At 38.6% G+C, this 12,114-nt stretch overlaps 1 protein-coding gene across 2 annotated transcripts in view; it reads left to right on the forward strand.

Annotated features, from left to right (window-relative positions):
• Window positions 1-12,114, forward strand: part of DPP4 (dipeptidyl peptidase 4) — a 40,435-nt gene that overhangs the window by 24,632 nt on the left and 3,689 nt on the right. The window contains exons 19-24 of one of the 2 annotated variants that reach the window (XM_065670581.1): window positions 1,530-1,599; window positions 3,087-3,281; window positions 4,207-4,261; window positions 6,286-6,385; window positions 8,036-8,100; window positions 8,945-9,041. In XM_065670581.1, coding sequence (XP_065526653.1) covers window positions 1,530-1,599; window positions 3,087-3,281; window positions 4,207-4,261; window positions 6,286-6,385; window positions 8,036-8,100; window positions 8,945-8,950 — 491 coding nt within the window. In that variant the 3' untranslated portion in view covers window positions 8,951-9,041. Of the gene's footprint in view, window positions 1-1,529; window positions 1,600-3,086; window positions 3,282-4,206; window positions 4,262-6,285; window positions 6,386-8,035; window positions 8,101-8,944; window positions 9,042-12,114 lie in introns of those variants that run through there. The other variant, XM_065670580.1, reaches the window with a different exon arrangement.

The raw sequence follows: 12,114 nt of genomic DNA on the forward strand, positions 1-12,114 counted from the left end.
ACAAAATTGTTTAGGCTACATTTCCACTAGATGACATTGTGTAGGGGAGTATTTGGATTGAATAGAAATGTTCCTAAAATCACTCATGCTCAAAGACTACATAAACCTTTGAATACAAACTAAAATGAAATGGTAAAAAATGGAACTACTGATGCTTTGCTAATGGTGCCCCTCAGAATTTGCACATCTGGGTACAGCAGCTTTCTTGGTATGCTTCTAGGCTGAGGAATCAGCTGTGATAGACAGGCAGTGGGAGGCCTGCTGCCTAATCTGTTCTTGCTGCAGCCTTTACTACTAGCTTTTATCTTTGTGACAAACTTCCTCTTGATAAAAAGAATTAATATTAATTAATAGAATTATATTTTACAAACTATACTTAGTTTTGTCAGTCATTGTTAACTGTTCTTTTTGATGCCTCCCTCCTTCCATTGTTACCTATTTATATTATAACTCTCTTTATCTTTGTGTTTTCTGTCTTTCTGTCACATTTTTACTAGGGCTAAAGATGAAATCTTCCAGGCAAGATGGAGGTTTAAAGATGTTCTTCGTGCTATCAGTTGTATATTCTTTCTTTTTTTTTTTTTATTTCCTATTTGTTCTTACTAATCATCTCTTCAGGGTAAAAGCTTTTGGGTAAGGGGAATCTTTTTTTTGGTGTCACAAATAGGAGCAGTAAATCCAGTTATGTAGTCCTACTTCAAGTTCTACTCACTAATCCATGTATGTAATCAAAGAAGAAATCTGCTGCTGTGACTATAGAGTACACAGAAGTAAAATTAATATTCTCATGTGTTTGGTTTAGGTTGTTAATTTTTTGGTGGTTTAATGTTTTACAGAAATTTGTCCAGATACGAATATGCAAGACGTGCACGCTGGCTATTACTTGCAGTGCAGTCCATCGCCATTGCTTCCTTTGCAGAATCGGTTTTTTTAGAATTCATGCATGAGCAGCCAAGCCAATCATTTTGCAAAACTTACATGGTTTGCATTTAAAATATTCAGCTAACTCTCAGCCAGCTTGGGTGGAAAGAGTAACATGGATGGAACTGGAATCAATGTTTCTTGAGAAATAATAGCTATTTGGATATGTTTCTGGGATGCTTTACAAACTGTCATGCAAAGCCTATCTGGCAGGTTCAAAATATTTAAAGTTTCTTCTTTGTGCTGGGAGAGGAATTCGAGTAGAGAAACATTTCTGAGCTAGCGTCAGATGTACTAGTGTAGAGACTTACAAAGTTTTATGCGTAAGCTTAGAATGTAGAATAATGTTACAAGGCAGCATGGTGAGTCACCTATGTTATTGTAGAAACTCCAGCCCCAGACTTTCTGATAGCCTAGCTGTAAAACATTTTTAAAAAAAATAATAATAAGCGTTAGATTAGGTAGGAACATTTACCTGTAGATATTAGGACAGTTCAGATGAAATTACTTTTTAGGGAGCGACTCAGATGTGCTCTTGCATGAATTGCACTGCATGCCAAATTATTTTGCTGGAGAACCGACCTAAGTCAAACTTCTTTCCCTTTCAGACCTGTGGTATCAAATGATATTGCCTCCCCATTTCGATTCATCAAAGAAGTACCCTCTGCTCCTTGATGTGTAAGTCTTCAAGTTACATGGCAATGTTGTGTTAATAATCACTTTCATCTACTTCAAATGCTCTTAATAAGATCAGGAAACACAAAACTGGCATGTTTTCTAATTACTTCTTGAAGTAGTTTTAAGAGGGAATGAAAAAAATGAAGTGTATCCCAGTTTGTGATGGATTCCTGTACCATAAGATGATGTAATGCTTAAGAAGCACCTATTTTGCTGGTGGCAGAGGCTCAGATGCATTCTGTGTCTGAATAAAAAGCCAGGATGTTAGTATTAGCTTTCCTCCTCCTCTGCTCTTACGGTTCCTTAGGAAAAATACTAAATGAAATTATGTTCCAGAATGAAACTCTGAATAATCTGTGTATCCTAAAGCTGAAGTAGTGAGTGTGACATTGCATTTATCTATGATATTTGACTGCCAACTGTTGTTGGCAAACTGCATGCTGTGGTCAGGATTGCATTTGGTGGGTTTTTTCATAAATTCAAGGACCATTAGCATGTGCTGTTTGGTCCATTCTTCCTTAGCACTTCTGTTCATGATGGTATGTTTTCTTCTAACTGGAAATTACTGAAATTTAGCTATGCATTAAAATAGTAATGTTAATATTTTCCTTTTTTTATGAAAGTCTGAATCCACAAAAACACTCCTGTTAATTGTTAGATACGTGTTTATATAATGTGATTTGGTAGCACTTGTAATACTTTTGATATGCCTGTTGAACATTTTAATGAGGAGTCAGTGCTCTTTGCTTCTTAGGAATTACTTTGATTTTCATTCTTTTTTTGTTGACTTACCTGGGCCTTTGTCAGGATCACCTCAGCTTCATAGTGATCAGATACGAAAATCAGAAATCACTTCAGAAGTGTCAGGATGCATAGTGTATAAAAACAAAGCTTGATACAGAGAATTCCCAGGTTTTTCTTTGCTTTTAATACTGAGAAAAATGCTTTTTTTCTTTCTTTTCCTCAGCCTGCATAAGAAGGTTTAGACTCTAGGGAACACTGGTGAGGCACTAAAAATGCAGAAAAAAGGTCTCTTTCATTTTCCCAAATGAAGGCTATTTGTTGATTTCAGACTTTAACCAAATAAATTATGGGTAACTGGAACAGAAATAGTTGAAGAGCATTGCTTTGAAGCTCAGGTGACTAGATATGCCAACACAAAAAAAGAATTTGATTTGGATTTCTGACAACCTGATCAACATCAAAATAATAAAAGTTTCTTGTTGGAGCAGAAAGCAGTAACACAAAATCCAGTCTGTTTTCTTGATTAACAGTTGACGTTTTAAAAAAGCGTATTGCTTTTAGTGTGCAGGCAAAGGAGCAGTTTGGAGTCAGTGAGTGATGCTTTTCTTGTTTGCTCAGTTTAATTTGTCAGATAATAATCTTCATTACTGGCTGAAAATTGTCAGCAATAATTGTATTTCAAATGCTTGATACAAAAATATGTGGAGAATTAATGCCTGAATTCTGTGGCACTTTTTTCCCAGGTATGCAGGACCCTGTAGTCAGAGAGTGGATTATGTCTTCGGGCTCAGCTGGGCTACTTACCTGGCAAGCACTGAGCACATCATTGTGGCCAGCTTTGATGGCAGAGGAAGTGGATACCAAGGGGATGAAATTATGCATGCAATAAACCGAAGGCTGGGGACATATGAAGTGGAAGATCAGATAGCAGCAGCGAGGTGAGCTATAGTGAAATGGTCAACATCTGCTCCTTCTTTTCTGTGCTTATTGGGGGGGTGGAGGGGCAAAGGTGAAGGTTTTGAATGGTAATCTTGAAATCACTGTCGAAAGCATAACTAAACTCTGCATTAATTCTTTATGCTGAAGTGTGTCATTTGTGGGCAAATAATTGTTTTACACTCAAAACGAAGGAAGACTTAATGCTGTAATACAAATTTATTGTGTCTCTGATTTTATAGAGAAGATACCTGTCACATCATTAAAAGAGCATGCTACCAAGGAACTTAGAGCTGGAAGTTTTACTCCAAGCTTTTTAAAGTTTCTGTTGTGAAGGAGTTATTTTTATGAACTACTCAGCTTTTGCATCATAGTTCACGTTCATCACTTGGTTTATGTTTGTAGAACCTCACTAACTGAACGATGTCGGTATGAAAATCTCAGAATCACAAAGAAGTAATCTTACAGGGTTTGCTTTTGGGGACTATAAAATGTTAAGGAGTCTATAAACAGATTACATTTCAGAATCTTCATTTTAAACCCTGGCTGGATCTACAGGTGTTGGCCTGTTCCTTATGGCTGCAACTGGGGGGTTGCTCCTCTTTTTAAAAAAATAATAATTAAAAGAAAAGGCAAGGCAGGTGGTGCAACCTAACCTAATACAATACAAATGTCAATGAGTGTAGTTTGAGGGCTTCTACATAGTGTCCAGGGGTTTACTTTCACAAGCATGGATGGTTTTCTGACTTTTTTTAAAGACACACATGCCTGAATTATTTTATGTTTTCTTATGCAGTCACTCTGATGAAGTAGAAAATTATTATTTCTACAATAGGAAGAGGCAGACATGATGGTAAACCGGCATGTCTGTATAATGGCAGATAACCTGCAATCTGTTAAGTATTTAATTCTTCTGTTTGTTTTTAGAAAATTTTCTGAAATGAGCTTTGTTGATAAGGACAGAATAGCTATTTGGGGTTGGGTAAGTACTCCAGTAAGTTTGGTAGTTTGGTTTTTTTTACCTAATTGTAACAGCTGTTTGTTGTGGTGGTGTGTGTGTGTGAGGGTGCTGGAGCTCTTAAGTGGGAGGTATCTCTGGGGTCATGGCACAGTACATGAACTGATGAAGTACAATGCCCATATACATTGTCTCTTTGCAAGCATTAAGGAGCCTTTGAAACAGAAACTAGGATTACTAGAGGGATTAAAATCAAATTAAAGGGATACTGCCAGGTTCCTGTGTGCAAGATGAACCAATATTTTTTTTTTAATGACCCAAGTATATATTCATTGGTATCACTCTGGATTAGTTGAATGATTTTAATTTTTTCTTTTTAAGAAGGTGTAAATTTACATGTGAAGCAGCTGTGTGCCATGGTTGTCATTTTTACTAGCAGCCTGAAAATACCCAAATCTGCTATGTTGTTGTGCTTGGCTGTATTTTATTTCAGCACTATATCCAAGCAGAGCCCAGTTTTCTGACTTGATGCATCTTTAAAACTTATCACAGTAGAGGGGAGTGTTTAATAGAATGTACATACCCCTCAGCTGCAAGGCTAAGTGCATATGCAGTGTTAGTGACATCTATTTGATTCAAACTGAACATTTCTGTCCCAGGTTGCTGTTTCAATGTTTTTTCTGGTCATGGGGAGTATTATTTCATGTTCTGTTTAAGCATAGTATGTTTAAGTAAATGCGGATCTTGCATTAAATTGCTAGCTGGAATTTGGTCACTGCTGGCGACAAGCACCAGTGAATAAATTGCTTGACGACAGGATGATGATGATACTTTTACTAGCTTTTCTTGTTGGGGTCAACATGTCTGTTCTGTATGAAGTCAAGTGTAGTAGTATTAACTTTAGTGGGAGGGAAAATCTTTCTGCAGAAACGGAGGACTAAATGCATTACCATCTTACTCCTTATGAGCCTTGGGATGAATGGTGGAATCCTCTCTAGAGTTATGTTGGAGTTATGCATCGTGGATACTGAACCTGTTAGCAAACAGGTTATCTCTTGAGTTTTCAGATTGTCAGACTGTCATTCGGTACATTAATTTTGTTTGCCATAATAGCAATAATATCTTAGCAATAGTATCTTTACTGTGGCTAGGTTAGGTAACGTATGTATATGTGGGTTTAATTACTATGAAGGTGAGCTACTTTGCTTATCTCATTGGGAGGGCTTCAGTGTGAAATTGGAGCGAACATTTAAGGGCTTTGAACAGTTCCATTTGCCTGTCATCTGGTTTCAAGACAGGAGTGAGATCAAAAAATTGTTCTTCTTTTTGATGTGGATGGGCACATTTTCCTAAATAACCCCTTCAGACTATAGTAAGGGCAGTCATTTGGGTGGTCAGTGACATTGTTTAGGTATCTTGCTGTCTGGATGCTCAAGTGTGTCAGATATTTACTCATCTGTGTATCAAGCTAGCCTATGAGTGATTTTTCTGTGCATAGCAAGGAGTGTGTTGGTGCACAGTTCCTCCCACAGACTCTGCAGAAGATCCTTCACTCCCCAGTCACAATCTTGCTCTCAACGTTTTCGAGGAGAGTTAGCGAGTGAGCTGCTGTAGGCCTGCTCTGAGGGAGTTGTAAATTTTCAGTTGCCCTAGTGCAACTACTCATTGGGCGTGTTGTGGGCCTGAGCTCTGCTTCCACCCACTCCCCCAGCACAGAGAGGGACACAGCAGTTCAGCAGTGTCTTGTTTCCTGTTTTTCGCTGCTACCTACGGTGCTACCAAACACTGTCATCCTTAGCTGAGTCACAGTTCAGCAGCATTTGCACCCTTTTTCCCCAGCAAGTTCTCATTCATCAGCGCCACAGCTGCCATGCACTGTTTGATGCCTTTTTCCCCAACTGAGCAGGTTGGGTGAGATCTGACCTAAATTCAGAATGGAGTTCATTAATATGAAAAACACTGAGCCTATAAATGTCTGATGAACTGTTTAGCAGATGGGCCCCATCCTTTTCTTTCCTACTAAAATAACAGCAATGTTTTCTTCTCAGTCTTATGGGGGATATGTGACCTCCATGGTGCTTGGCTCTGGAAGCGGCGTGTTCAAGTGTGGAATAGCGGTTGCCCCCGTGTCAAGTTGGCAGTATTATGGTATGTGATGGCTTCCTTGTTACAAGGATTCCCATATGTCTTGCAGTGCACATGCTGCAAAGTGTTGATTCATAGCACAGAACTTTGATTAGCTAGTAGATGCCATGTAAATGCCACTTGATCTGTTTTTATGAACTCATGGGTACTGCATTTTGAAATTAAACCCCCAATTCCCTAAATCTTATTTTCCATTTTTAAAAGTCAGATCCACCATTCCAGGTAATGTCTTTAACCTCTAATGAAGCAAAAATTACTGTAATTTTGTAGGATTACTGTAATATGTCTGTGTTTGCTTTCTGAAGCTGCCACATATTCTGAGACCAGTATTGTCTGTCAGAAATCCATGGCTATTAGACTTCTTCAAAATGCTGCTTCACTTAGAATGAACTGTGAGGCTTTATATCAAACTTGCATTATAACTTACTCTCTCAAAGTAACAGAATAGGATTTGAATTGCCTTTAGGTTTGTTCCCTTTAGAGTGTAAAATTTAGATTTTTATAAAATTAATCTTAATAATAGCTTGATTTGAGGAAAACCTGAACAAGTGGGCAAGTCTGTATGTGCTTCAAGCTTATAGTCCATATGGCTGTAGTTGCATGAGGCTATGAATACAGTTATAGGGACTCTCCTCCAGGTTAAAAGAATTATATACAGTTGAAAATATAATATATCCTGGTACAATATGACCACATTTTTACATCTTTTCTGGTTTTGATTTGTCCAAAAATGTTCAAAGAAAAGCTTTTCCTGGCAAACCTCTACTAAACGAGGCATAATTTATCACTCTGCAGCTAGCACAGAGTCTGTATAATAGCATATGATGTGCTCTGGCTAATTCCACAGATCAAATCTTACTGCCAGGTATTAGCAGTAGTCCGTTGAGGCTGTAAGGGAGATTTCATAGTGTTTTGGTGTTGGACATGAATATTACAGCATGGCAGGAATTTTGTGGTGGGTTGTTTTTTGGGGTTTTTTTATTTAACGAAGATCAGGATCTCTAAAATTCCACTTTTAGTTGATCAAATAAAGGAAAGGGTTATGGAGGCATGCATATTCAGCATCAAAAAAAAAAAAAACCAGCCAGTGCAACAACACCGACACTCATGAGAAGTCAAGTGGACATTAGACTATGACAACAGAGCATTGATTTGTACGGCTAAAAATAAAGCAGCAAATCTGCAAAAAAGAGAAATAGACCATGCTGAAGAATCTGGAAAATTAGAGATACATAATATTTACTGTATATAACATAGAGCTAAGCTGATTTCTAATCTACTGCTACATTTTCATTGTACAGATTTTTAGTAGAAACATTTAGATAAAATGTGTGTTTTGTCCAATGCTAGTCATTTACTGCAAGATTTTCAGTAATTTCCTTAGGATTACTGAAAGAATAACAATAAGGTAACACTGACACAAACTACTTTATTAATATTCAGCATTCAGGTGTCCATGGCAACAAGAAGATTAAATATTCTGAATAATGATGGTTACCTACAAGCTTCATTGTGGAAAACCTGTTTTTATCTTCCATTTTTTTTTGTATGCATTTTTATATCAGTGGGTAGACTAATAGACAGACTGACTGAAAATCAAATAGCAGATTCTGGTTTTGATTTGTTTTTTTGTTTTTGTTTTTTTTATTACAGATTCAATATACACGGAGCGATACATGGGTCTTCCTATAGCAAGTGATAACCTGAACAACTATAATGTAAGAAATACATTACTTTGTTTCTTTGAAGTGTTCTTTATATTCTAAACCACTCTGGTTTTCTTTATATAGTCTAGTTCCTTCCCCATGGGAAGAAATAAGTTTTTCTTCCTTCCAGCTCTAACTGTTGCATTGTGCTTTTAGAGGCTGTAGTCTCATGTGTCTGGATTTGCATGAGGTAGTTACTCCTTGCTGTATGGTGTGGGTTTTCTGTTGTTTGTTTGGTGTGTTTGGTTTTTTTTGGTTTCTTTTACATTCAGCTCCATTTGGCTACTTTGCAGACTGTAAAACAAGCTGTAAAAACTGTTTTATTTTAATCACCAAGAAACAAATTTGTTTTAAAATTTAATAGGCTCGTGGGCAAACTATGCTTTATCTTAAACAGCATTTCCACCAAAACAAATGTACTCTGGTTCTTTTTGAAATGTAACTTTTAAAAGATGGGTGTGGTGTGAACTTTCTTGTTTTGGGAATGTGTGAGCTTCTTTCAGGGAAAGCAAAATCTCCTAAAGACTAGGAAAATTTGACAGATAGGCAAGTCTGTACTGCAATCATATCAAGCAAATTGCAGACCAAGTTGGAGCTGGAATTTTAGCCCCATCTCTATGAACACAGGGTGTTCAAGGTTTGGTCTAATGTTTGCCCAGAATTGAGAGAATTTCCAGGTTGAAAAATACCTGTGGATTGTTTACCCTCACTATGACATTGATGAATTGTTTGACTTGCTGTTCCTTGTGCCAGCTGCTTTTTGTTGCGTCAAGAGTTTTCTGACGTAGCTGGGTAACAGCTGGGCATAAGGCAGAGCAGGCCAAGCTTTCTGTAAGGTTTTGTTAAATAATTTCAGATCTAGGTGGAAATACAGTGGCTGTTGAAGTGTGATGGATCTGAGGGGTTCTTTGTGCCCTGGTCATTGGGATGTTTTACAGAGGTGTTCAGCCATGGTGATGCTGGAACCAAAGATGGGTGATGGAGGCAAAGAGGTGAGGCATTCTCAGTGTTTAGGTTGGTAAACAGGCTTAGAAAACAGTTTAGCACTTGTGTCTTGATGCTTTGAAAAAGTGATTGTCATGGAAAAGGGGGGGAAAGAGTGAGGGTTGTTGCATTGATTTAAAAGTATGGTAAAACATATAAATACATACAGATATGGACTGAAACATCTGTTTTGACATATCGCCACAGCCATCTAGTTTTGTCAACTGCTGTCTGAGACACTCCAGTCAAAATTGAGGTCAATGTTAGTGACTGCCGGAAGACTTGGAGCTGAGTCTGTCTCTAACCAGCGAGCTACTCGGGCTCACCAGGGGCTGACCAGCAGCCCACAGCCGCCTGCCTGCCGTTTCCCAAATTTGTTTCTTTAAGGCAGTGGGAACAGTAGGAGGTCTGCGAGGTAGCAATGTAAATAGAAGTTACTGTCGTCGTGCAGAACGAACGTTAACGCTCTGGGTGCACAAAGTCATTCACCAGCTTCACAGCACAGATGGCAACAGAGGACTGTTTAATCCTTTCAAGCCAGGAGTCGGATTTTCTTGGCATAGTATCCATTGCTGGCAATGGCCACGTTGAAACTGCCAGTACCAAAGAGCTAAAGGTTTCAAATGTGTTACTCAGAGGACTAATTGGGAAGAATGGTGGCTGGATGGAGGAGGGGTAATTGCACGGATCAGATTGTCACACTTCACTGCTGCTTCTAGAGATAGGAAAATGCAACCAAAGTCCTCATTAATTGTTAGAAGCCCCAAATAACATATTACTTGGAATTTACTTTTCCATTTGAACCTGGAGGGATGGAGTAGATCAAGGCAATAAGTTTGTTGCTTTTCATGTAGCATCAGTGGAAGGGTTGTGGGATTCTGTGGATGCTGAGGACCTTACTGCCTTCAGCCCAGCATGTTCCTGGCTTACAGCCCCTTTGTTCAATGTCCCAGTACCAACAGCCAGCCTCCTGGCCCCCTGTCTCTGATGAGAGCTGTTTCCTGAACTGAATGTTTTTTAGCAAGTAAATGCAAAAACATGTACTGAAAGCTCTCCTAGCTGAAGCTGTTAGAGCATTTTTTGAACTGTTAACTTTGTACTGTCAGGTTTGTGCACTGCATCAGATACTCTCTATCCTACTGCATAAGCTGTCTTGAAAAGTGAAGGGTTGCATAAACTCTATAGGGTGTGTGCCCTAATTGGAAAGAAATGAGACTGTCTACAGACCTGCTTAAAGAAGACGCATGCTGCTAGGCACCTTCCTAATGCACAGAGTATTATTAATGACTGAACATTTAGTCTGAAGAAACTAGCTATGGTGAGAGGGGTACACAGTACCTTTGTGTTACTGGGACACAGAGCTTCTCATTTATTCAAGGAAGAGAGTCTGACATGTTAAATGCTCTTTGTCAAGAGACATATCTGAGAGATGACTCCCACTCCATTAGGTGTGATGATTGATTGTGCCTTTTAGGGTAGTTGTTAACTATTAAAAATTAGAGATTTGTGAAAGAAAAGAATAAGCATGGGTGGAGCTCCTAATGCAATTGTGCAGGGATCCTACGCTGAATGGAGCAGAGGCTGCCTGGGAGGAAACATCCCTGATGTAAAGACTAAAGACTGTATCAGGGCAGAGCTCAGGAGGTCAGATGCAGTAGCCATGTAAAGTGTACCAAAGAGACTGTTCAACTTGTGAGAAGATTATTTTGCAGTTCACTCTGAATTTGATATGCTTCTGGCAAGTGTTTGAAACAGTCATAGATTTGGCAATCTTTTTCTAGCAGATTTGAAATGTTCAGTCCTTAAGAACTGCTGCATCATTAGGTTATGCAAAACAGGGTACAATTTTGTAAATATGCCATCTTGTACTGATTTGACATTTGTTCTATTATCTGAGAATATGCTAAGGGGAGAGAGACCTTCAGTTTCAGCCAAACCTTAACTTGTTTGTGGAGTGCTGATAAAATGTTGACTGCTGGGTGATCTTTAGAAGAGGCAGTTACACTCAGCAGGGCCGAATTCTCAGCACTTGTACACATTACCTTTTCAGAACCTTTGTCCCAGCAGTATAATTATGGATGGGGTAAATTTTTATTTGCTGGCCATTTCAGGTTTGTTTAGCTGATGGAGTTGTTGCTTTGTGCTGTAACTGTGCCTACCTTGAGACTGATCCCAATCTTGCAACCTTTTCTTCTGGCAGTACTGTATCTGTAAAGCGTGTTTTATGGGAAGGGACTCTTACTGTTGAATATGGGTACAGCAAGTGAGACATCGCTTGTAAGTGACAAAAAAACTTAGAAGGTATCTATCTCTTTTGTGTGTTCCTTCTTTCTGAAGTATTTAGCAAATAAATAGTTTTAACTTTTTAAGGCTTGGAGAGGAAAAATAACGACATCCTTTCTCAAACTGCTTTTGGAAAGTCAAGTTCTCAGAAGCATAGCTCAAGTCAGGCTCCCACTCACAGACGGCTGGCTGTCCCTTTAACCAGCACTGATTTGCTGGAAGAAAGCTTTTAAAGGCAACCTATCAAGTTTCCCTCTACACATGTAGAAAATGATTCACTCAAAGGATACTACTTAGTTTTTCCTGATTTCTTTTGTTGTTGGGGTTTTTTGTTTGCTTGCTTGCTTGTTTATATCACTGGGCGATTACTTTCTGAATCATTCTTTTTGTTTCGCTGCTGTGCCAATGCTCACTAAATCAAAGTCCTCTTTCTAAATTTTGGCACTCTCATAACTATCTGTTCTTACTCCATGATACCAAGTCATTGCAGTGGATGTCATCCTTCCAGTGTGTGTGGATTACCACCATATATTAGCTGGGATTTCTGGTGCTCTGCAGCCTTTTGTTATTAAAAGAGGGCAGTTGCAGTGTTAGGGACTGTGAGGGTGCTGGTTTTTCCCCTCTGAACTTTTTTTAATTTGGTTGAATTAAGGGAAATCAGTTCTTTGCAGTGATGAGAGGGCTATGGTAAGTCATTCTGACATTTAATTAATATTTATGCTTGCTTTAAAGATTCATGAGTATACAAGAGACATAAAG

This window comes from Lathamus discolor, chromosome 3 (assembly GCF_037157495.1).
Source record: "Lathamus discolor isolate bLatDis1 chromosome 3, bLatDis1.hap1, whole genome shotgun sequence".
NCBI classification, from domain to species: domain Eukaryota; kingdom Metazoa; phylum Chordata; class Aves; order Psittaciformes; family Psittacidae; genus Lathamus; species Lathamus discolor.